At 43.3% G+C, this 25,973-nt stretch overlaps 1 protein-coding gene across 1 annotated transcript in view; it reads left to right on the top strand.

The window, feature by feature from the left end:
- MGA (MAX dimerization protein MGA) overlaps positions 1–25,973 on the top strand; it is a 1,137,718-nt gene that overhangs the window by 143,822 nt on the left and 967,923 nt on the right. Inside the window, exon 5 of the mRNA XM_053697822.1 lies at positions 12,753–12,848. Within this exon, the coding sequence (XP_053553797.1) occupies positions 12,753–12,848 (96 nt within the window). The remainder of the gene's footprint in view (positions 1–12,752; positions 12,849–25,973) is intronic.

The following is a 25,973-nucleotide window of genomic DNA, read 5'->3' on the forward strand; positions in this document are numbered from 1 at the left end:
TAGCAGTTTTTATTTTCTGAATGGAATTGATGAGAAAATCCTGCCATACCGTTATAATGACATGTATGTATACTCTACACTTCAGTATTCTGGGGATGGTATTTCACCGGAATTACTCTGTAAAAATACATTAAACCTTTTAATAGGTATTTAATTCATGTTAAACGTTTTTGCTGGAATGTAGAATCGTTTGCATTTCTGAGGTACTGAGTGAATAAATATTTGGGCATTATTTTTCCACTTGGCAGTTTACTTGTTTTGATTATGACAGTTTCGTTTCTCTCTCACTGCTGTGTGTGAGGGGGAGGGGCCGTTTTTGGCGCTCTTTGCTACGCATCAAAAATTTCCAGTCAGTTACTCTTGTATTTTCTGCATGATCCGGTTCATCTCTAACAGAACTCAGGGGTCTTCAAACTTCTTTGAAGGGAGGTAGTTTCTCTCAGCAGAGCTGTGAGACTTATGTAGTGACTGTGTTTTAAAATTTAATTAGTGTTCCTTTACTAATGGGAACAAACCTTTGCTAACAAGTTGTGTTGTTTTTAAAGAGTGATGCTATAACTGTTTTTCAGTTCATTATTTCAACTGTCATTTAATCGTTTAGTGCTTCTTTGAGGCACAGTACGTTTTTGTTAACTAAGATTGTAACCAAGTTGCATGTTTATTGCTAGTGTGTTAAACATGTCTGATTCAGAGGAAGATACCTGTGTCATTTGTTCCAATGCCAAGGTGGAGCCCAATAGAAATTTATGTACTAACTGTATTGATGCTACTTTAAATAAAAGCCAATCTGTACAAATTGAACAAATTTCACCAAACAGCGAGGGGAGAGTTATGCCGTCTAACTCGCCTCACGTGTCAGTACCTGCGTCTCCCGCCCGGGAGGTGCGTGATATTATGGCGCCTAGTACATCTGGGCCGCCATTACAGATAACATTACAAGATATGGCTACTGTTATGACTGAAGTTTTGGCTAAATTACCAGAACTAAGAGGCAAGCGTGATCACTCTGGGGTGAGAACAGAGTGCGCTGATAATTCTAGGGCCATGTCTGATACTGCGTCACAGCTTGCAGAGCATGAGGACGGAGAGCTTCATTCTGTAGGTGACGGTTCTGATCCAAGCAGATTGGATTCAGATATTTCAAATTTTAAATTTAAATTGGAAAACCTCCGTGTATTACTAGGGGAGGTCTTAGCGGCTCTTAACGATTGTAACACTGTTGCAATACCAGAGAAAATGTGTAGGTTGGATAAATACTTTGCGGTACCGGCGAGTACTGACGTTTTTCCTATACCTAAGAGATTAACTGAGATTGTTACTAAGGAGTGGGATAGACCCGGTGTGCCGTTCTCACCCCCTCCAATATTTAGAAAGATGTTTCCAATAGACGCCACCACACGGGACTTATGGCAAACGGTCCCTAAGGTGGAGGGAGCAGTTTCTACTTTAGCTAAGCGCACCACTATCCCGGTGGAGGATAGCTGTGCTTTTTCAGATCCTATGGATAAAAAATTAGAGGGTTACCTTAAGAAAATGTTTGTTCAACAAGGTTTTATATTGCAACCCCTTGCATGCATCGCGCCGATTACGGCTGCGGCAGCATTTTGGATTGAGTCTCTGGAAGAGAACCTTAGTTCCGCTACGCTGGACGACATTACGGACAGGCTTAGAGTCCTTAAACTAGCTAATTCATTCATTTCGGAGGCCGTAGTACATTTAACCAAACTTACGGCTAAGAATTCAGGATTCGCCATTCAGGCACGTAGGGCGCTGTGGCTAAAATCCTGGTCGGCTGATGTAACTTCTAAGTCCAAATTACTTAATATACCTTTCAAGGGGCAAACTTTATTTGGGCCCGGTTTGAAAGAGATTATCGCTGACATTACAGGAGGTAAGGGCCACGCTCTGCCTCAAGACAAAGCCAAAGCTAAGGCTAGACAGTCTAATTTTCGTCCCTTTCGGAATTTCAAAGCAGGTGCAGCATCAACTTCCACTGCACCAAAACAGGAAGGAGCTGTTGCTCGTTACAGACAAGGCTGGAAACCTAACCAGTCCTGGAATAAGGGCAAGCAGGCCAGAAAACCTGCTGCTGCCCCTAAGACAGCATGAACCGAGGGCCCCCGATCCGGGACCGGATCTAGTGGGGGGCAGACTCTCTCTCTTCGCCCAGGCTTGGGCAAGAGATGTCCAGGATCCCTGGGCGCTAGAGATCATATCTCAGGGATACCTTCTAGACTTCAAATTATCTCCCCCAAGAGGGAGATTTCATCTGTCAAGGTTGTCAACAAACCAAATAAAGAAAGACGCGTTTCTACGCTGTGTACAAGATCTATTATTAATGGGAGTGATCCATCCGGTTCCGCGGTCGGAACAAGGACAAGGGTTTTACTCAAACCTGTTTGTGGTTCCCAAAAAAGAGGGAACTTTCAGGCCAATCTTGGATTTAAAGATCCTAAACAAATTCCTAAGAGTTCCATCGTTCAAAATGGAAACTATTCGGACAATCTTACCCATGATCCAAAAGGGTCAGTACATGACCACAGTGGATTTAAAGGATGCTTACCTTCACATACCGATTCACAAAGATCATTACCGGTATCTAAGGTTTGCCTTCTTAGACAGGCATTACCAGTTTGTAGCCCTTCCATTCGGATTGGCTACGGCTCCAAGAATCTTCACAAAGGTTCTGGGTGCCCTTCTAGCGGTTCTGAGACCGCGAGGAATTTCGGTAGCTCCGTACCTAGACGACATTCTGATACAAGCTTCAAGCTTTCAAACTGCCAAGTCTCATACAGAATTAGTTCTGGCATTTCTAAGGTCGCATGGATGGAAAGTGAACGAAAAGAAGAGTTCTCTCTTGCCTCTCACAAGAGTTCCATTCTTGGGGACTCTTATAGATTCTGTAGAAATGAAGATTTATCTGACAGAAGACAGATTAACAAAGCTTCTAAATGCATGCCGTGTCCTTCATTCCATTCAACTCCCGTCAGTAGCTCAATGCATGGAGGTGATCGGCTTAATGGTAGCAGCAATGGACATAGTTCCCTTTGCACGCCTACATCTCAGACCGCTGCAATTGTGCATGCTGAGTCAGTGGAATGGGGATTACTCAGATTTGTCCCCCACTCTGAATCTGGATCAAGAGACCAGAAACTCTCTTCTATGGTGGCTTTCTCGGCCACATCTGTCCAGGGGGATGCCGTTCAGCAGGCCGGACTGGACAATTGTAACAACAGACGCCAGCCTTCTAGGTTGGGGCGCTGTCTGGAATTCTCTGAAGGCTCAGGGACTATGGAGTCAGGAGGAAAGTCTCCTGCCAATAAACATTCTGGAATTGAGAGCAGTTCTCAATGCCCTTCTAGCTTGGCCCCAGTTAAAGACTCGAGGGTTCATCAGGTTTCAGTCGGACAACATCACGACTGTGGCTTACATCAACCATCAGGGAGGGACAAGAAGCTCCCTAGCAATGATAGAAGTATCAAAGATAATTCGCTGGGCAGAGTCTCACTCTTGCCACCTGTCAGCAATCCACATCCCGGGAGTGGAGAACTGGGAGGCGGATTTCTTGAGTCGTCAGACTCTTCATCCGGGGGAGTGGGAACTTCATCCGGAGGTCTTTGCCCAAATACTTCGACGTTGGGGCAAACCAGAGATAGATCTCATGGCGTCTCGCCAGAACGCCAAACTTCCTCGCTACGGATCCAGATCCAGGGATCCGGGAGCGGTTCTGATAGATGCTTTGACAGCACCTTGGAACTTCAGGATGGCTTATGTGTTTCCACCCTTCCCGCTGCTTCCTCGATTGATTGCCAAGATCAAACAGGAGAGAGCATCAGTGATTCTAATAGCGCCTGCATGGCCGCGCAGGACTTGGTATGCAGATCTAGTGGACATGTCATCCTGTCCGCCTTGGTCTCTACCTCTAAGACAGGACCTTCTGATTCAGGGTCCATTCAAACATCAAAGTCTAACTTCTCTGAAGCTGACTGCTTGGAAATTGAACGCTTGATTTTATCAAAACGTGGTTTTTCTGAGTCGGTTATTGATACCCTGATACAGGCTAGGAAGCCTGTTACCAGAAAGATTTACCATAAAATATGGCGTAAATACCTATACTGGTGTGAATCCAAAGATTACTCCTGGAGTAAGGTTAGGATTCCTAGGATATTGTCTTTTCTACAAGAAGGTTTAGAAAAGGGTTTATCGGCTAGCTCATTAAAGGGACAGATCTCAGCTCTGTCCATCTTGTTACACAGGCGTCTGTCAGAAAATTCAGACATCCAGGCCTTTTGTCAGGCTTTAGCTAGGATCAAGCCTGTGTTTAAAGCGGTTGCTCCGCCATGGAGTTTAAACTTAGTTCTTAACGTTTTACAGGGTGTTCCGTTTGAACCCCTTCATTCCATTGATATAAAATTGTTATCTTGGAAAGTTCTATTTTTAATGGCTATTTCCTCGGCTCGAAGAGTCTCTGAGTTATCAGCCCTACATTGTGATTCTCCTTATCTGATCTTTCACTCAGACAAGGTAGTTCTGCGTACTAAACCTGGTTTCTTACCTAAGGTTGTCTCTAACAGGAATATCAATCAAGAGATTGTTGTTCCATCCTTGTGTCCAAATCCTTCTTCTAAGAAGGAACGTCTTCTACACAATCTGGATGTAGTTCGTGCCCTCAAGTTCTACTTGCAGGCAACTAAAGATTTTCGCCAAACTTCTTCCCTGTTTGTCGTTTATTCTGGGCAGAGGAGAGGTCAAAAAGCTTCTGCTACCTCTCTCTCTTTTTGGCTTCGTAGCATAATACGTTTAGCCTATGAGACTGCTGGACAGCAGCCTCCTGAAAGAATTACAGCTCATTCCACTAGAGCTGTGGCTTCCACTTGGGCCTTTAAGAATGAGGCCTCTGTTGAACAGATTTGCAAGGCTGCAACTTGGTCTTCGCTTCATACTTTTTCCAAATTTTACAAATTTGACACTTTTGCTTCTTCGGAGGCTATTTTTGGGAGAAAGGTTCTTCAGGCAGTGGTTCCTTCTGTATAATGAGCCTGCCTATCCCTCCCGTCATCCGTGTACTTTTGCTTTGGTATTGGTATCCCAGAAGTAATGATGACCCGTGGACTGATCACACATAACAGAAGAAAACATAATTTATGCTTACCTGATAAATTCCTTTCTTCTGTTGTGTGATCAGTCCACGGCCCGCCCTGTTTTTTAAGGCAGGTAAATATTTTTTAAATTATAATTCAGTCACCACTACACCCTTGGCTTCTCCTTTCTCGTTGGTCTTTGGTCGAATGACTGGAGGTGACGTAGAGGGGAGGAGCTATATAGCAACTCTGCTGGGTGAATCCTCTTGCACTTCCTGTAGGGGAGCAGATAATATCCCAGAAGTAATGATGACCCGTGGACTGATCACACAACAGAAGAAAGGAATTTATCAGGTAAGCATAAATTATGTTTTTGCTGTTCAAAGCCAATTAAAGTGAAAGTCAATCCTAGCATTTTTGAAACGCTAGGATTGACTATTGAAACAAATAAAGGGGGCTTTCATTCATGAAGTATAACTTACTTCATGCAGAAAGCTCCCTTTATTTGTTTCAAGCGATTGCCGTTCTGAGCTGCTAAGGAAGCCCACATAGCAGATTGCTGTTTTACTTGAGAGGTGACTTTTTCACTTCTTAGCCAATAGCCGTGTGGTAAATACAGCTTTCTTCTGTTATGTGTGATCAGTCCACGGGTCATCATTACTTCTGGGATATAACTCCTCCCCAACAGGAAATGCAAGAGGATTCACCCAGCAGAGCTGCATATAGCTCCTCCCCTCTACGTCACTCCCAGTCATTCTCTTGCACCCAGCAACTAGATAGGATGTGTGAGAGGACTATGGTGATTATACTTAGTTTTTATAACTTCAATCAAAAGTTTGTTATTTTACAATAGCACCGGAGCGTGTTATTGCCTCTCTGGCAGAGTTTGAAGAAGAATCTACCAGAGTTTTTACTATGATTTTAACCGGAGTAGTTAAGATCATATTGCTGTTTCTCGGCCATCTGAGGGAGGTAAAAGCTTCAGATCAGGGGACAGCGGGCAGATGAATCTGCATTGAGGTATGTAGCAGTTTTTATTTTCTGAATGGAATTGATGAGAAAATCCTGCCATACCGTTATAATGACATGTATGTATACTCTACACTTCAGTATTCTGGGGATGGTATTTCACCGGAATTACTCTGTTAAAAGTACATTAAACCTTTTAATAGGTATTTATTATGTTAAACGTTTTTGCTGGAATGTAGAATCGTTTGCATTTTCTGAGGTACTGAGTGAATAAATATTTGGGCATTATTTTTCCACTTGGCAGTTGCTTGTTTTAATTGTGACAGTTTCGTTTCTCTCTCACTGCTGTGTGAGAGGGGGAGGGGCCGTTTTTGGCGCTCTTTGCTACGCATCAAAAAATTCCAGTCAGTTACTCTTGTATTTCCTGCATGATCCGGTTCATCTCTAACAGATCTCAGGGGTCTTCAAACTTCTTTGGAGGGAGGTAGATTCTCTCAGCAGAGCTGTGAGACTTATATATTGACTGTGATTAAAAACGTTGCTCTGTAATTTTTAATTATTGTTACTTTACTAATGGGAACAAACCTTTGCTAAAAGTTGTGTTGTTTTTAAGGATTGATGCTATAACTGTCTTTCAGTTCATTATTTCAACTGTCATTTAATCGTTTAGTGCTCTTTGAGGCACAGTACGTTTTTGTTAAATAAGATTGTAACCAAGTTGCAAGTTTATTGCTAGTGTGTTAAACATGTCTGATTCAGAGGAAGATATCTGTGTCATTTGTTCCAATGCCAAGGTGGAGCCCAATAGAAATTTATGTACTAACTGTATTGATGCTACTTTAAATAAAAGCCAATCTGTACAAATTGAACAAATTTCACCAAACAGCGAGGGGAGAGTTATGCCGACTAACTCGCCTCACGTGTCAGTACCTGCATCTCCCGCCCGGGAGGTGCGTGATATTATGGCACCTAGTACATCTGGGCGGCCATTACAGATAACATTACAAGATATGGCTACTGTTATGACTGAAGTTTTGGCTAAATTACCAGAACTAAGAGGCAAGCGTGATCACTCTGGGGTGAGAACAGAGTGCGCTGATAATACTAGGGCCATGTCTGATACTGCGTCACAGCTTGCAGAACATGAGGACGGAGAGCTTCATTCTGTGGGTGATGGTTCTGATCCAAACAGATTGGATTCAGATATTTCAAATTTTAAATTTAAATTGGAGAACCTCCGTGTATTACTAGGGGAGGTTTTAGCGGCTCTTAATGATTGTAACACTGTTGCAATACCAGAAAAATTGTGTAGGTTGGATAAATACTTTGCGGTACCGGCGAGTACTGACGTTTTTCCTATACCTAAGAGACTAACTGAAATTGTTACTAAGGAGTGGGATAGACCCGGTGTGCCGTTCTCACCCCCTCCAATATTTAGAAAGATGTTTCCAATAGACGCCACCACACGGGACTTATGGCAAACGGTCCCTAAGGTGGAGGGAGCAGTTTCTACTTTAGCTAAGCGTACCACTATCCCGGTGGAGGATAGCTGTGCTTTTTCAGATCCAATGGATAAAAAATTAGAGGGTTACCTTAAGAAAATGTTTGTTCAACAAGGTTTTATATTGCAACCCCTTGCATGCATCGCGCCGATTACGGCTGCGGCAGCATTTTGGATTGAGTCTCTGGAAGAGAACCTTAGTTCAGCTACGCTGGACGACATTACGGACAGGCTTAGAGTCCTTAAACTAGCTAATTCATTCATTTCGGAGGCCGTAGTACATTTAACCAAACTTACGGCTAAGAACTCAGGATTCGCCATTCAGGCACGTAGGGCGCTGTGGCTAAAATCCTGGTCAGCTGATGTAACTTCTAAGTCCAAATTACTTAATATACCTTTCAAGGGGCAAACTTTATTTGGGCCCGGTTTGAAAGAAATTATCGCTGACATTACAGGAGGTAAGGGCCACGCCCTGCCTCAAGACAAAGCCAAAGCTAAGGCTAGACAGTCTAATTTTCGTCCCTTTCGGAATTTCAAAGCAGGAGCAGCATCAACTTCCACTGCACCAAAACAGGAAGGAGCTGTTGCTCGTTACAGACAAGGCTGGAAACCTAACCAGTCCTGGAACAAGGGCAAGCAGGCCAGGAAACCTGCTGCTGCCCCAAAGACAGCATGAACCGAGGGCCCCCGATCCGGGACCGGATCTAGTGGGGGGCAGACTCTCTCTCTTCGCCCAGGCCTGGGCAAGAGATGTTCAGGATCCCTGGGCGCTAGAGATCATATCTCAGGGATACCTTCTAGACTTCAAATTCTCTCCCCCAAGAGGGAGATTTCATCTGTCAAGGTTGTCAACAAACCAGATAAAGAAAGAAGCGTTTCTACGCTGTGTACAAGATCTGTTATTAATGGGAGTGATCCATCCGGTTCCGCGGTCGGAACAAGGACAAGGGTTTTACTCAAACCTGTTTGTGGTTCCCAAAAAAGAGGGAACTTTCAGGCCAATCTTGGATTTAAAGATCCTAAACAAATTCCTAAGAGTTCCATCGTTCAAAATGGAAACTATTCGGACAATCTTACCCATGATCTAAAAGGGTCAGTACATGACCACAGTGGATTTAAAGGATGCTTACCTTCACATACCGATTCACAAAGATCATTACCGGTATCTAAGGTTTGCCTTCTTAGACAGGCATTACCAGTTTGTAGCTCTTCCATTCGGATTGGCTACGGCTCCAAGAATCTTCACAAAGGTTCTGGGTGCCCTTCTGGCGGTACTAAGACCGCGAGGAATTTCGGTAGCTCCGTACCTAGACGACATTCTGATACAAGCTTCAAGCTTTCAAACTGCCAAGTCTCATACAGAGTTAGTTCTGGCATTTCTAAGGTAGCATGGATGGAAAGTGAACGAAAAGAAGAGTTCTCTTTTTCCTCTCACAAGAGTTCCATTCTTGGGGACTCTTATAGATTCTGTAGAAATGAAGATTTATCTGACAGAAGACAGATTAACAAAGCTTCTAAATGCATGCCGTGTCCTTCATTCTATTCAACTCCCGTCAGTAGCTCAATGCATGGAGGTGATCGGCTTAATGGTAGCAGCAATGGACATAGTACCCTTTGCACGTCTACATCTCAGACCGCTGCAATTGTGCATGCTGAGTCAGTGGAATGGGGATTACTCAGACTTGTCCCCTACTCTGAATCTGGATCAAGAGACCAGAAACTCTCTTCTATGGTGGCTTTCTCGGCCACATCTGTCCAGGGGGATGCCATTCAGCAGGCCGGACTGGACAATTGTAACAACAGACGCCAGCCTACTAGGTTGGGGCGCTGTCTGGAATTCTCTGAAGGCTCAGGGACAATGGAATCAGGAGGAAAGTCTCCTGCCAATAAACATTCTGGAATTAAGAGCAGTTCTCCATGCCCTTCTGACTTGGCCCCAGTTAAAAACTCGGGGGTTCATCAGGTTTCAGTCGGACAACATCACGACTGTAGCTTACATCAACCATCAAGGAGGGACAAGAAGCTCCCTAGCAATGATGGAAGTATCAAAGATAATTCGCTGGGCAGAGTCTCACTCTTGCCACCTGTCAGCAATCCACATCCCGGGAGTGGAGAACTGGGAGGCGGATTTCTTGAGTCGCCAGACTTTTCATCCGGGGGAGTGGGAACTTCATCCGGAGGTCTTTGCCCAAATACTTCGACGTTGGGGCAAACCAGAGATAGATCTCATGGCGTCTCGCCAGAACGCCAAACTTCCTCGCTACGGGTCCAGATCCAGGGATCCGGGAGCGGTTCTGATAGATGCCTTGACAGCACCTTGGAACTTCGGGATGGCTTATGTGTTTCCACCCTTCCCGCTGCTTCCTCGATTGATTGCCAAAATCAAACAGGAGAGAGCATCAGTGATTCTAATAGCGCCTGCATGGCCACGCAGGACTTGGTATGCAGATCTAGTGGACATGTCATCCTGTCCGCCTTGGTCTCTACCTCTAAGACAGGACCTTCTGATACAGGGTCCATTCAAACATCAAAATCTAACTTCTCTGTAGCTGACTGCTTGGAAATTGAACGCTTGATTTTATCAAAACGTGGTTTTTCTGAGTCGGTTATTGATACCCTGATACAGGCTAGGAAGCCTGTTACCAGAAGGATTTACCATAAGATATGGCGTAAATACCTATACTGGTGCGAATCCAAAGGTTACTCCTGGAGTAAGGTTAGGATTCCTAGGATATTGTCCTTTCTACAAGAAGGTTTAGAAAAGGGTTTATCGGCTAGCTCATTAAAGGGACAGATCTCAGCTCTGTCCATCTTGTTACACAGGCGTCTGTCAGAAAATCCAGACGTCCAGGCCTTTTGTCAGGCTTTAGCTAGGATCAAGCCTGTGTTTAAAACTGTTGCTCCGCCATGGAGTTTAAACTTAGTTCTTAATGTTTTACAGGGTGTTCCGTTTGAACCCCTTCATTCCATTGATATAAAATTGTTATCTTGGAAAGTTCTGTTTTTAATGGCTATTTCCTCGGCTCGAAGAGTCTCTGAGTTATCAGCCTTACATTGTGATTCTCCTTATCTGATTTTTCACTCAGACAAGGTAGTTCTGCGTACTAAACCTGGGTTCTTACCTAAGGTAGTCACTAACAGGAATATCAATCAAGAGATTGTTGTTCCATCCTTGTGTCCAAATCCTTCTTCAAAGAAGGAACGTCTTCTACACAATCTGGATGTAGTTCGTGCCCTCAAGTTCTACTTGCAGGCAACTAAGGATTTTCGACAAACGTCTTCCCTGTTTGTCGTGTATTCTGGTCAGAGGAGAGGTCATAAGGCTTCGGCTACCTCTCTCTCCTTCTGGCTTCGTAGCATAATTCGTTTAGCCTATGAGACTGCTGGACAGCAGCCTCCTGAAAGAATTACAGCTCATTCTACTAGAGCTGTGGCTTCCACTTGGGCCTTTAAGAATGAGGCCTCTGTTGAACAGATTTGCAAGGCTGCAACTTGGTCTTCGCTTCATACTTTTTCCAAATTTTACAAATTTGACACTTTTGCTTCTTCGGAGGCTATTTTTGGGAGAAAGGTTCTTCAGGCAGTGGTTCCTTCTGTATAATGAGCCTGCCTATCCCTCCCGTCATCCGTGTACTTTTGCTTTGGTATTGGTATCCCAGAAGTAATGATGACCCGTGGACTGATCACACATAACAGAAGAAAACATAATTTATGCTTACCTGATAAATTCCTTTCTTCTGTTGTGTGATCAGTCCACGGCCCGCCCTGTTTTAAGGCAGGTAAATATCTTTTAAATTATACTCCAGTCACCACTTCACCCTTGGTTTCTCCTTTCTCGTTGATTCTTGGTCGAATGACTGGGAGTGACGTAGAGGGGAGGAGCTATATGCAGCTCTGCTGGGTGAATCCTCTTGCATTTCCTGTTGGGGAGGAGTTATATCCCAGAAGTAATGATGACCCGTGGACTGATCACACAACAGAAGAAAGGAATTTATCAGGTAAGCATAAATTATGTTTTGCGCCCATGGGAGCCGGATTTCCCGGATGCTGTTTGCTAAGAGGTGAAAACGTCACCTCTTAGCAAAATAAATTTCTGAACAGCCAAGATCGGCGATCACTTAAAACAAATAAAGGAGATTTCTGCATGAACTATGTTATACTTCATGAATGAAAGTCCCCTTTATTTGTTTAAATGGTCAATAGCGTTTCAGAAACACTAGGATTGACTTTCACTTTAAGGATAGATATGTAGTGCGGTTAGCCTACGAATTCTGCAGTATGCTTTTTCAGTTCAAAAAATTTGAAAAGCCGCAATTTTAAGAGCTAAATTACAAGAAAAAGGGGCAACTTAAACAATGAATGTTCATTGCAGAGTTGTTTTAACATGCATAACTAAAGCTTTTATTTTGAAATTTGATGGTGTTTACTGTACTTTTTAATCTGCCCAACTTTTTCCCATTGATGCTAAAGTAAGGATGTATAGACTGCTTGATTAAAGCATTATGCAATCTAGTCTAAAGAAAGTTTATTATTACTATTAATTGTATTATTTGTTTAAATCATGCAAACAATAGCCATGCATATTTTTGACATCCTTAAATGTACAATAACATGTGATACAATTAAAGGATTATTGTGCATTTCATATTAAATTACAAGCATTTTTGAGCATGCATGCTTAAGTACAGACATTGGATTCAGTTTTATATATATATATATATATATATATATATATATATATATATATATATATATATATATATATATATATATATATATATGTGTATGTATGTGTGTAAATAAATGAATTAATTCTGTTTGACCCATGCTTACTTGCTGTTAATTTAATACTTAATGAGCCTTTAAATTTTTAATGATTAGATTGTAATTTTTCTTTAATTAGACACTTGCATGATATACCGTAGTAAAAAAAAAAAAAAAAAAGTTTTTTTTTATGCCTTTAAGGACAAACATTTTTTTCAGTTTTGTTGCATTTGGTCTGGCTATTGCTCCCAGAAATTTTACAAAGATTCTGGGTCCACTCTTGGCTATAAAACAATGTCAATGTATTTTATAAATCTTTATCTTTTTATATTATCTTGTAAACATAATTTTAATGATTAGATTGTAATTTTTTTTTAAAATAGACTTTTGCATAACATAGTAGAAAACAGGCTGATTTTGTGACTGCTCTGTTACAGATAATGTTGGGAAATTTCCAGCGCTTGAAAGTCAGCTTTTGATGCATCTTGAAACTGCAAGACACAGACAGGTTATCCATCCAGCACTCCAACAAGGTACAGAGTAGATCACCGCTTTATATAGTTTAAAATAAAAAAGTGTTTTACAAAATGGCAGCTGTAAATGTTTTTTTTCCTTATTAATGTTTGAAATATTACTGAATATGCATCATTTTTTTGTAATTGCTTTAATTGAAATACTTCTTTAATAGATAATCAATGTTATACCTATCTTAAGTAGTGAGAGTCCACAAGCCATTACTCTTGGTATTCAACTCCTAGCCATTTGGAGGAGGTGAAGATTCCCAAAACACTTAATCCCTCCCACCTCTGGTATCCCATTTTTATCTTTGCCTCCACCGGTGGAAGGTTTAGAATTGAGGTGCTTTAGATTGTTCGTTGAGAGGGGTCTTCAGACTGATTTGAGACCCATTTCCCCTTCAGAGAGCTGCAGCTTGGATAGTGGGTAGATTAGAGTATTGGGTAGTGACACAATTACATCATATGGGAGTTAGTCACAAGCTTGCTACAGGTTTCCCTTAGCCTTATCCTTTTGGGTTGTTGTTATACTCCACACACAGATCCTCTGCTGTTGCTTGCACAGCACTGGATGGGCCCTCTATTGGAAGCAGTCATTTCTGCAGCTGGTAAGCATGGTAGAGAGGATGTATGTCGGTTAAGTGTGGACACATATTGCGCTCACATAGCCCATAGGTTATTAGCAGGTACATTTTTTAAAATTGTACATCATAGCCAGGGGACACTCCTATACAGGCACCACCACAGTGCACTCTAGATATTTTTTATTAATTGTATTTTTTTATTGAGGTTCTTACATGAAATTGCATACACCAAATCACACTATAGCCTTTCCATTTAGTTACAGAACCCAACGTTCCATATCAAAGAGAAGTTGTTACATATGTAAATCAAACAAATCAAAGCTACAATCATCACAGGGTCAGGGCTTTTACTCCATTCTTTTCATTGTTCCAAACGAAAAGGAACATTCAGAGCAATTCTGGATCTATAGACTCTAACATTTTTTTTCCCACAGTTTCTTCATTCAAAATGGAAACTATCAGAACTAGTATTCCACTTGTTCCGCAAGGACAATTTATGTCAACTATAGATTTGAAGGATGCTTACCTTTATATGTATTTCATCAATCTTTACCTTTAGCATCTCCTCATACCAGAGTAACTTTTCTTGGAGTCATCAGATTCCATGTCAATGAGACTTTCTTTAACATAGCGGAGCTGATTCAAGTTATAAGCAACTTGTGTAAAGCTACAGTTTCTATCCAACCAGTCTGTAGTGCTGTGTATGGAGGTCTTAGGTCTGATGATTGCATCATCAGATGCAATTCCATTTGCTCAATTTCATATGGGATCTCTTCAAATTTGCATGGTGGACAGAGAACCCATTCATTCTTCTTTTCTTATTAAACGGGGAGAGTCCACAGCTGCATTCATTACTTTTCGGAATTCAGAACTTGGCCACCAGGAGGAGGCAAAGACACCCCAGCCAAAGGCTTCAAATACCTCCACCACTTCCCTCATCCCCCAGTCATTCTTTGCCTTTCGTTACAGGAGGTTGGCAGAGAAGTGTCAGAAGTTTGAAGATAGTCTCTTATGGAAGGTAGTACTCTTCGAAATGGGACTGGAGTTTTAAGTAATCCTGTCAGCCTCTCAGTGAAAGCATGGATGAAGGTTAGTGTCCGGAGATGCAGGGAGAGTCTTTCTGCAAAACCATCCCGACTCCTATTAACAGCTCCTTGGAAATCAGCGTTGACGAGTTTCGCTGCTTGCCTTTATTCACTCAAGTCCATGTCAGAAGCGAGGCTACTATCTGCCACACTTGAAGGGCCGTGTTCCTGTTCCATGGCGCTGATTCCGGTAAGATCGTTTCATTTTATTTAAATATGTGAACGTAATGTTAAAGAAAGAAGGAAGGCCCCAGTGGGACTCCTTTTTATCTTAAAAAAGGAATCATGGGTTAATATCTCCTGAGGTTATTGAACAGGGGGAACTTTAATCATGTTTATGTGGTTCTATCTGCTAATGTGTAGTAATACTTAGGCTCATGGCTTTTCAGAACATAATGGCCTTATCAGTTGGCACAATCTCTTTAGATTTATGCGCTCTTTTTTTGTGACTTACATGGTGCACCTCGTGACCGGGTGCGGTTACGTTGTTTTCCACTTCCGTATTCTGACTGTGTGGCGACAGAGAGAGTCTGCTCGTTAGTTGTCTGGGTCACAGGAGGTTGTGAGTGCCTCAGCCATTGGGGGTGTAAATAGAGTGCCGGTTAGTCTTTGACATTTTTGCAATCCCAAAGTTATGGAGGATTCTGATTTTTTTTTTTTAGACACGAATATCTCTGATTCAGAGAATAAGTCTTTTGATGAATATGAAATGGCCCTGGTTATCCATGCCCATCAGTTATGTTCCGATTGCCGTTCTAGAGTTCTTCTCCCGAATCAGTGAACTTGGAGTTCGTTGAGCCATCCGCCCCAGAGGATTCCGTGGCCCAGAACCTTCCATTCCTACGCAAGCAGGTGTCCCTATGGCCTTTACTCCTCCTGATTCAGTTCAGCCTTCTGGGGAAGCGTTGGCCTCTGAGGCTTTAGGGGTTCCCAAACTCGGGGCCAGGTCGCCTATCGATCCGGCGAGGGATAATTTTGCCTTCCGTTATAGGCTGGCACGTCTTCGTGTCCTACTAAGACATGTTTTGGCAGTGCTGGAGGATTCCAGTCCTAGTGGGCCGAGGGATCCTCGGCCTTAGATGCCGGATGGCAAGCTGGGTTAGACTTTGGGGCTGAAGCTAATCTCCTTGACGTCTGTTTTTCTTTCTTTCTTTTATGTATCGTTCCAGTTCTGAGCTTGGGTGAATGGGGCCTCTGATCGGCTGGTCCTGTGTGCGTACCCTTTCTCCTTGGGCATTCACCTGCGGGTGCTGCCTTACTTTTATTTTGATCTGGATAGGATGTATTTGATTTGTTTTTAATAAGCTCATGTCTGATATAATTTCCGTTTTGGGAACGTTCTTTCTCTGGGACTGATACTTGCGATTTTGTGGTCACGTGGGCACTTCCTTGGAAGTTGCGCACTTTTGATTAAGATCGAAGTTATGTTTCTAGTTCATATTATCGAACTTTCGTGTGAATTTTTCTTGGACCTTAGACAGTTCTGGAGTATTTTTGTACCAGGCAGGTTCTGGTCGGACGTTATCTGTTGTTTCTTGGGTTCATGTCACCCTCGTGGGGCTGATTATCCTGTCGGATTCTGAATGTCATTTTGGCCTATTAATACAGAAGGTTGTGAGCTCTGATTTTTAGTTGGTCTTTTTCTTTCAATTGCTTGGGATACGTGACCGACTTTCTTTTTAGTGACACGATGAGTCCATGGATCATCTAATTACTACTGGGAATATCACTCCTGCCCAGCAGGAGGCGGCAAAGAGCACCACCGCAAAGCTGTTAAATATCACTTCCCTTCCCTCTAACCCCAGTCATTCTCTTTGTCTACGTTAGAACAAGGAAGTGGTAAAGTTAGGTGTTAGTTAAGATTCTTCAATCAAGAGTTTATTATTTTTAAAGTAGTGCAAGATTGTGCTGCTTTGTCCTAGGGTGTAGCCGTAGTCTATAGCAGTCTCTTCAGTAGAGCAGTGGTGGCTTTAGAGCAATCGGAACTTGTGGGACATAATTCTCACTGCGCCTCCCATATACTAATGCTGCCCTACTTCTGAAAAACTGAGGGATATTACTCAGTCCTTTCCTTTATTTCACAGGTCCATGTGAGGGAGAGGACCTTTCAAACCTGGGAGCTGCCTTGCTGTTGGGCAGAATATGAGGTAAGTGCAGACTTTTATTCTGGGGTTAATGGAAACTCAGAAAAGGTTGGGCACTTTATTTCACAGGATGGGGCAATAACGTAGCCTCATTGGTATGGGCACTTTAATTATTAGACATAGATTCTCCTATGTAACAGGAGATACTATGGACAGCATAGTTGCAGGCACTGGGGCAAGAAATTTCCTTTGGTGGTTTCACATCTCCCGGCGGTTTCATAATTATCATACCGACCGGGAGATAACTTATTGGCATGCCCACGATGGGCGGTACTTCAGGAGGCGCTATTTGTGTTGCGTGCCTTTTCTCTTGTTAAGTGTTTTCAGTCCACGGGTCATCCATTACTTATGGGATATATTCTCCTTCCCAACAGGAAGTTGCAAGAGGATCACCCAAGCAGAGCTGCTATATAGCTCCTCCCCTCACATGTCATATCCAGTCATTCTCTTGCAACCCTCAACAAAGGAGGTCGCGAGAGGAGCTGGAGTTTTTACTTAACTATTCTTCAATCAAAAGTTTGTTATTTTAAATGGCACCGGAGTGTGCTGTTTTTCTATCTCAGGCAGTATTTGGAAGAAGAAACTGCCTGCGTTTTTTTTCTATGCTCTTAGCAGGCGTAACTAAGATCCACTGGCTGTTCTCGACATTCTGAGGAGTGGGGTAACTTCAGAAACTGGGAATAGCATGCGGGGTCCTCCGCAAATGAGGTATGTGCAGTACATTATTTTCTGGGAATGGAATTCACTAAGAAAATACTGCTGTTACCGTATGATGTAAGTACAGCCTTAAATGCAGTAGTGGCAACTGGTATCAGGCTGATAAATGTATGCGCAGTTGAGTTATTTTCTAGGGACTAGAATTTGACTGAGAAAATACTGTTAAAACTGAAATAATACTTAAGCCTTATCTGCAGTGGTAACGACTGGTAGCAGGCTTAGTGATAACTTTGCATGACAATGGAAAATGTTATTTTTTAATAAAACGTTTACTGGCATGTTATTCATTTTTGTGAGGTACTTTGGTGATAAATCTCTTTGGGCATGATTTTTTTCCACATGGCTGACATATATTTTCTGCATGGAAACCGTTATATCAGGGCTCCCACTGTTGTGATTGGAGTGGGAGGGCCCTTGTTTTAGCGCCTTGTTGCGCAGTTATAATTCTAGCACAGTCTTCCTGCTTCTTCCTCCTTGATCCAGGACGTCTCTAGAGAGCTCAGGGGTCTGCAAAATTCATTTTTGAGGGAGGTAATCAGTCACAGCAGATCTGTGACAGTGTGCTTGACTGTGATTAAAAGCGTTAAATCTTAATTGATATCAGTTTTTATCCGTTTTGGGTATTGAGGGGTTAATCATCCTTTTGCTAATGGGTGCAATCCTCTGCTAATATTACACTTCTTGTTAAGAATTGTTTAATTATATCTGTATTTTTGAAGCGCTGCAGCGTTTTTTATATTGCTTGTAAACTTATTGAAAGTGATTTCCAAGCTTGCTAGTTTCATTGCTAAGTCTGTTTAAACATGTCTGATTCAGAGGAAACTGTTTGTTCATCATGTTCAAAAGCCAATGTGGAGCCCAATAGAACGATGTGTACCAATTGTATTGATATTGCTTTGAATAAAAGTCAATCTGTACCGATAGAGAAACTATCACCAGACAACGAGGGGGAAGTTATGCCGCCTAACTCTCCTCACGTGTCAGTACCTGCGTCTCCCGGTCGGGAGATGCGTAGGATTGAGACGCCAAGTACATCTAGGCCCTTACAAATAACTTTACATGATATGGCTAATGTTATGAAAGAAGTATTATATAATATGCCCGAATTAAGGGGCAAGCGCGATAGCTCTGGGTTAAGGGCAGAGCGCGCTGATGACACGAGAGCCATGTCTGATACTGCGTCACAATTTGCAGAACATGAGGACGGTGAGCTTCATTCTGTCGGTGACGGTTCTGATCCGGGGAGACCGGATTCAGAAATTTCAAATTTTAAATTTAAGCTTGAGAACCTCCGTGTGTTACTAGGGGAGGTATTAGCGGCTCTGAATGATTGCGACACGGTGGCAATCCCAGAGAAATTGTGTAGGTTGGATAGATACTATGCGGTACCGGTGTGTACTGACGTCTTTCCTATACCAAAAAGACTTACAGAAATTATTAGTAAGGAGTGGGATAGACCCGGTGTGCCCTTTTCCCCTCCCCCGATATTCAGAAAAATGTTTCCTATAGACTCCACCACACGAGACTTATGGCAGACGGTCCCTAAGGTGGAGGGAGCAGTTTCTACTTTAGCCAAGCGTACCACTATCCCGGTGGAGGATAGCTGTGCTTTCTCAGATCGAATGGATAAAAAATTAGAGGGTTATCTTAAGAAAATGTTTGTTCAACAGGGTTTTATTTTGCAGCCTCTTGCATGCATTGCGCCTGTCACGGCTGCAGCGGCATTCTGGTTTGAGTCTCTGGAAGAGGCGATTCGCACAGAGCCATTGGATGAGGCTTTGAGCAAAGTTAGAACCCTTAAGCAAGCTAATGCGTTTGTTTCAGATGCCGTAGTACATCTAACCAAACTTACGGCTAAAAGTTCCGGATTCGCCATACAGGCGCGCAGAGCGCTCTGGCTTAAATCCTGGTCAGCGGATGTAACTTCCAAGTCTAAGCTACTTAACATTCCTTTCAAAGGGCAGACCTTATTTGGGCCCGGCTTGAAGGAAATTATTGCTGACATTACGGGAGGTAAGGGCCACGACCCTTCCTCAGGACAGGGCCAAACCAAAGGCCAAACAGTCTAATTTTCGTGCCTTTCGTAATTTCAAGGCAGGAGCAGCATCAACTTCCTCCGCTCCAAAACAGGAAGGAACTACTGCTCGTTACAGACAGGGTTGGAAAGGCAACCAGTCATGGAACAAGGGCAAGCAGGCCAGAAAGCCTACTTCCGCCCCTAAGACAGCATGAAGACAGGGCCCCCTATCCGGAGACGGATTTAGTGGGGGGCAGACTTTCTCTCTTCGCCCAGGCTTGGGCAAGAGATGTGCAGCATCCCTGGACGTTGAAGATTATATCTCAGGGATACCTTCTGGATTTCAAAACCTCTCCTCCACAAGGGAGGTTCCATCTTTCGAGGTTATCAACAAACCTAGTATAGAGAGAGGCATTTCTACAATGTGTACAAGACCTCTTAATCATGGGAGTGATCCACTCAGTTCTGCAATCGGAACAGGGACAAGGATTTTACTCAAATCTATTTGTGGTTCCCAAAAAAGAGGGAACCTTCAGGCCAATCTTGGACTTAAAGATCTTAAACAAATTCCTAAGGGTACCATCGTTCAAGATGGAAACCATTCGAACCATCCTACCCATGATCCAAGAGGGTCAATATATGACCACAGTGGACTTAAAGGATGCTTACCTTCACATACCGATTCACAAAGATCATTATCGGTACCTAAGGTTTGCCTTTCTAGACAGGCATTACCAGTTTGTGGCTCTTCCCTTCGGGTTAGCCACGGCCCCGAGAATTTTTACGAAGGTTCTGGGCTCACTTCTGGCGGTACCAAGACCACGAGGCATAGCGGTGGCTCCGTATCTAGACGACATTCTGATACAAGCGTCAAGTTTTCAGAATGCAAAGTCTCATACAGAGATAGTTCTTGCATTTCTGAGGTTGCATGGGTGGAAAGTGAACGTGGAAAAGAGTTCTCTGTTACCACTCACAAGGGTTCCTTTTCTAGGGACTCTTATAGATTCTGTAGAGATGAAGATTTACCTGACTGAGTCCAGGTTATCAAAGATTCTCAATGCTTGCCGTGTCCTTCATTCCATTCCAAGCCCATCAGTAGCTCAGTGCATGGAGGTAATCGGCTTAATGGTCGCGGCAATGGACATAGTGCCATTTGCGCGCCTGCATCTCAGACCGCTGCAACTATGCATGCTCAGTCAATGGAACGGGGATTACTCAGATCTGTCCCCTTTGCTAAATCTGGACCAGGAGACCAGAGATTCTCTTCTCTGGTGGTTGTCACCGGTTCATCTGTCCAAAGGAATGACCTTTCGCAGACCAGATTGGACGATTGTAACAACGGATGCCAGCCTTCTAGGCTGGGGAGCAGTCTGGAATTCCCTGAAGGCTCAGGGTTCGTGGACTCAGGAGGAGAAACTCCTTCCAATAAACATTCTAGAATTAAGAGCAATATTCAATGCTCTTCTAGCTTGGCCTCAGTTTGCAGATTTCAGTCGGACAATATCACGACTGTGGCTTACATCAATCATCAAGGGGGAACCAGGAGTTCCCTAGCGATGTTGGAAGTCTTGAAGATAATTCGCTGGGCAGAGTCTCACTTTTGCCACCTGTCAGCGATTTACATCCCAGGCGTAGAGAACTGGGAGGTGGATTTCCTAAGTCGCCAGACTTTTCATCCGGGAGAGTGGGAACTTCACCCGGAGGTATTTGCTCAACTGATTCATCGTTGGGGCAAACCGGATCTGGATCTCATGGCATCTTGCCAGAACGCGAAGCTTCCTTGTTACGGATCCAGGTCCAGGGACCCGGGAGCGGTGCTGGTAGATGCAATAGCAGCCCCTTGGGTTTTCAACATAGCTTATGTGTTTCCACCATTTCCGTTGCTACCTCGACTGATTGCCAGGATCAAACAGGAGAGGGCATCGGTAATTCTGATAGCGCCTGCGTGGCCACGCAGGACCTGGTATGCAGACCTAGTGGACATGTCGTCCTGTCCACTATGGTCTCTTCCTCTGAGGCAGGACCTTCTAATTCAGGGTCCTTTCAACCATCCAAACCTAATTTCTCTGAGGCTGACTGCCTGGAAATTGAACGCTTGATTCTATCTAAGCGGGGGGTTTCGGATTCGGTTATTGATACATTAATACAGGCTCGGAAACCTGTGACCAGAAAAATTTACCATAAGATATGGCTTAAATATTTATTTCTCCAACATAGGTGTGTCCGGTCCACGGCGTCATCCTTACTTGTGGGATATTCTCTTCCCCAACAGGAAATGGCAAAGAGCCCAGCAAAGCTGGTCACATGATCCCTCCTAGGCTCCGCCTACCCCAGTCATTCTCTTTGCCGTTGTACAGGCAACATCTCCACGGAGATGGCTTAGAGTTTTTTAGTGTTTAACTGTAGTTTTTATTATTCAATCAAGAGTTTATTTTGAAATAGTGCTGGTATGTACTATTTACTCAGAAACAGAAAAGAGATGAAGATTTCTGTTTGTATGAGGAAAATGATTTTAGCAACCGTCACTAAAATCCATGGCTGTTCCACACAGGACTGTTGAGAGCAATTAACTTCAGTTGGGGGAACAGTGAGCAGTCTCTTGCTGCTTGAGGTATGACACATTCTAACAAGACGATGTAATGCTGGAAGCTGTCATTTTCCCTATGGGATCCGGTAAGCCATGTTTATTACGATCGTAAATAAGGGCTTCACAAGGGCTTATTAAGACTGTAGACTTTTTCTGGGCTAAATCGATTCATTAACAGCCTGAAGAAGTGGTCCACTGGTTAGCTTAGCGGCCTAGCAAGCTGAAGGTTAGTGATTTGAATAGTCTCCCAAGGTTATCTTCTGGAATTCAAGGGACTTCCCCCAAGGGGGAGGTTCCACAGGTCTCAGTTGTCTTCAGACCACATAAAAAGACAGGCATTCTTACATTGTGTAGAAGACCTGTTAAAAATGGGAGTGATTCATCCTGTTCCATTAAGAGAACAAGGGATGGGGTTCTACTCCAATCTGTTCATAGTTCCCAAAAAAGAGGGAACGTTCAGACCAATCTTAGATCTCAAGATCTTAAACAAGTTTCTCAAGGTTCCATCGTTCAAGATGGAAACCATTCGAACTATTCTTCCTTCCGTCCAGGAAGGTCAATTCATGACCACGGTGGATTTAAAGGATGCGTATCTACATATTCCTATCCACAAGGAACATCATCGGTTCCTAAGGTTCGCATTCCTGGACAAACATTACCAGTTCGTGGCGCTTCCTTTCGGATTAGCCACTGCTCCAAGGATTTTCACAAAGGTACTAGGGTCCCTTCTAGCTGTGCTAAGACCAAGGGGCATTGCTGTAGTACCTTACTTGGACGACATTCTGATTCAAGCGTCGTCCCTTCCTCAAGCAAAGGCTCACACGGACATTGTCCTGGCCTTTCTCAGATCTCACGGATGGAAAGTGAACGTGGAAAAGAGTTCTCTATCTCCGTCAACAAGGGTTCCCTTCTTGGGAACAATAATAGACTCCTTAGAAATGAGGATTTTTCTGACAGAGGCCAGAAAAACAAAACTTCTAGACTCTTGTCGGATACTTCATTCCGTTCCTCTTCCTTCCATAGCTCAGTGCATGGAAGTGATCGGGTTGATGGTAGCGGCAATGGACATAGTTCCTTTCTCCAACATAGGTGTGTCCGGTCCACGGCGTCATCCTTACTTGTGGGATATTCTCCTCCCCAACAGGAAATGGCAAAGAGCCCAGCAAAGCTGGTCACATGATCCCTCCTAGGCTCCGCCTACCCCAGTCATTCTCTTTGCCGTTGTACAGGCAACATCTCCACGGAGATGGCTTAGAGTTTTTTAGTGTTTAACTGTAGTTTTTATTATTCAATCAAGAGTTTGTTATTTTGAAATAGTGCTGGTATGTACTATTTACTCAGAAACAGAAAAGAGATGAAGATTTCTGTTTGTATGAGGAAAATGATTTTAGCAACCGTAACTAAAATCCATGGCTGTTCCACACAGGACTGTTGAGAGCAATTAACTTCAGTTGGGGGAACAGTATGCAGTCTCTTGCTGCTTGAGGTATGACACATTCTAACAAGACGATGTAATGCTGGAAGCTGTCATTTTCCCTATGGGATCCGGTAAGCCATGTTTATTACGATCGTAAATAAGGGCTTCACAAGGGCTTATTAAGACTGTAGACTTTTCTGGGCTAAATCGATTCATTATTAACACATATTTAGCCTTGAGGAATCATTTTATCTGGGTATTTTGATATAAGAATATCGGCAGGCACTGTATTAGACACCTTATTCCTTAGGGGCTTTCCCAAAGCATAAGCAGAGCCTCATTTTCGCGCCGGTGTGGCGCACTTGTTTTTGAGAGGCATGGCATGCAGTCGCATGTGTGAGGAGCTCTGATACTTAGAAAAGACTTTCTGAAGGCGTCATTTGGTATCGTATTCCCCTTTGGGCTTGGTTGGGTCTCAGCAAAGCAGATACCAGGGACTGTAAAGGGGTTAAAGTTTAAAACGGCTCCGGTTCCGTTATTTTAAGGGTTAAAGCTTCCAAATTTGGTGTGCAATACTTTTAAGGCTTTAAGACACTGTGGTGAAAATTTGGTGAATTTTGTACAATTCCTTCATGTTTTTTCGCAATTGCAGTAATAAAGTGTGTTCAGTTTAAAATTTAAAGTGACAGTAACGGTTTTATTTTAAAACGTTTTTGTACTTTGTTATCAAGTTTATGCCTGTTTAACATGTCTGAACTACCAGATAGACTGTGTTCTGAATGTGGGGAAGCCAGAATTCCTATTCATTTAAATAAATGTGATTTATGTGATAATGACAATGATGCCCAAGATGATTCCTCAAGTGAGGGGAGTAAGCATGGTACTGCATCATTCCCTCCTTCGTCTACACGAGTCTTGCCCACTCAGGAGGCCCCTAGTACATCTAGCGCGCCAATACTCCTTACTATGCAACAATTAACGGCTGTAATGGATAATTCTGTCAAAAACATTTTAGCCCAAATGAACACTTGTCAGCGTAAGCGCGGCTGCTCTGTTTTAGATACTGAAGAGCATGGCAACGCTGATACTAATATCTCTGAAGGGCCCCTAACCCAGTCTGATGGGGCCAGGGAGGTTTTGTCTGAGGGAGAAATTACTGATTCAGGGAACATTTCTCAACAGGCTGAACCTGATGTGATTGCATTTAAATTTAAGTTGGAACATCTCCGCATTCTGCTTAAGGAGGTATTATCCACTCTGGATGATTGTGACAAGTTGGTCATCCCAGAGAAGCTATGTAAAATGGACAAGTTCCTAGAGGTGCCGGGGCTCCCAGAAGCTTTTCCTATACCCAAGCGGGTGGCGGACATTGTTAATAAAGAATGGGAAAGGCCCGGTATTCCTTTCGTCCCTCCCCCCATATTTAAAAAATTGTTTCCTTTGGTCGACCCTAGAAAGGACTTATGGCAGACAGTCCCCAAGGTCGAGGGAGCGGTTTCCACTTTAAACAAACGCACCACTATACCCATAGAGGATAGTTGTGCTTTCAAAGATCCTATGGATAAAAAATTAGAAGGTTTGCTTAAAAAGATGTTTGTTCAGCAGGGTTACCTTCTACAACCAATTGCATGCATTGTCCCTGTCGCTACAGCCGCATGTTTCTGGTTCGATGAGCTGATAAAGGCGGTCGATAGTGATTCTCCTCCTTATGAGGAGATTATGGACAGAATCAATGCTCTCAAATTGGCTAATTCTTTCACCCTAGACGCCACTTTGCAATTGGCTAGGTTAGCGGCTAAGAATTCTGGGTTTGCTATTGTGGCGCGCAGAGCGCTTTGGTTGAAATCTTGGTCGGCTGATGCGTCTTCCAAGAACAAGCTACTTAACATTCCTTTCAAGGGGAAAACGCTGTTTGGCCCTGACTTGAAAGAGATTATCTCTGATATCACTGGGGGTAAGGGCCACGCCCTTCCTCAGGATCGGCCTTTCAAGGCAAAAAATAAACCTAATTTTCGTCCCTTTCGTAGAAACGGACCAGCCCGAGGTGCTACGTCCTCTAAGCAAGAGGGTAATACTTCTCAAGCCAAGCCAGCTTGGAGACCAATGCAAGGCTGGAACAAGGGAAAGCAGGCCAAGAAACCTGCCACTGCTACCAAGACTGCATGAAATGTTGGCCCCCGATCCGGGACCGGATCTGGTGGGGGGCAGACTCTCTCTCTTCGCTCAGGCTTGGGCAAGAGATGTTCTGGATCCTTGGGCGCTAGAAATAGTCTCCCAAGGTTATCTTCTGGAATTCAAGGGACTTCCCCCAAGGGGGAGGTTCCACAGGTCTCAGTTGTCTTCAGACCACATAAAAAGACAGGCATTCTTACATTGTGTAGAAGACCTGTTAAAAATGGGAGTGATTCATCCTGTTCCATTAAGAGAACAAGGGATGGGGTTCTACTCCAATCTGTTCATAGTTCCCAAAAAAGAGGGAACGTTCAGACCAATCTTAGATCTCAAGATCTTAAACAAGTTTCTCAAGGTTCCATCGTTCAAGATGGAAACCATTCGAACTATTCTTCCTTCCATCCAGGAAGGTCAATTCAT

The sequence above is a fragment of the Bombina bombina genome, chromosome 1, assembly GCF_027579735.1.
Source record: "Bombina bombina isolate aBomBom1 chromosome 1, aBomBom1.pri, whole genome shotgun sequence".
Classification (NCBI taxonomy): Eukaryota; Metazoa; Chordata; class Amphibia; order Anura; family Bombinatoridae; genus Bombina; species Bombina bombina.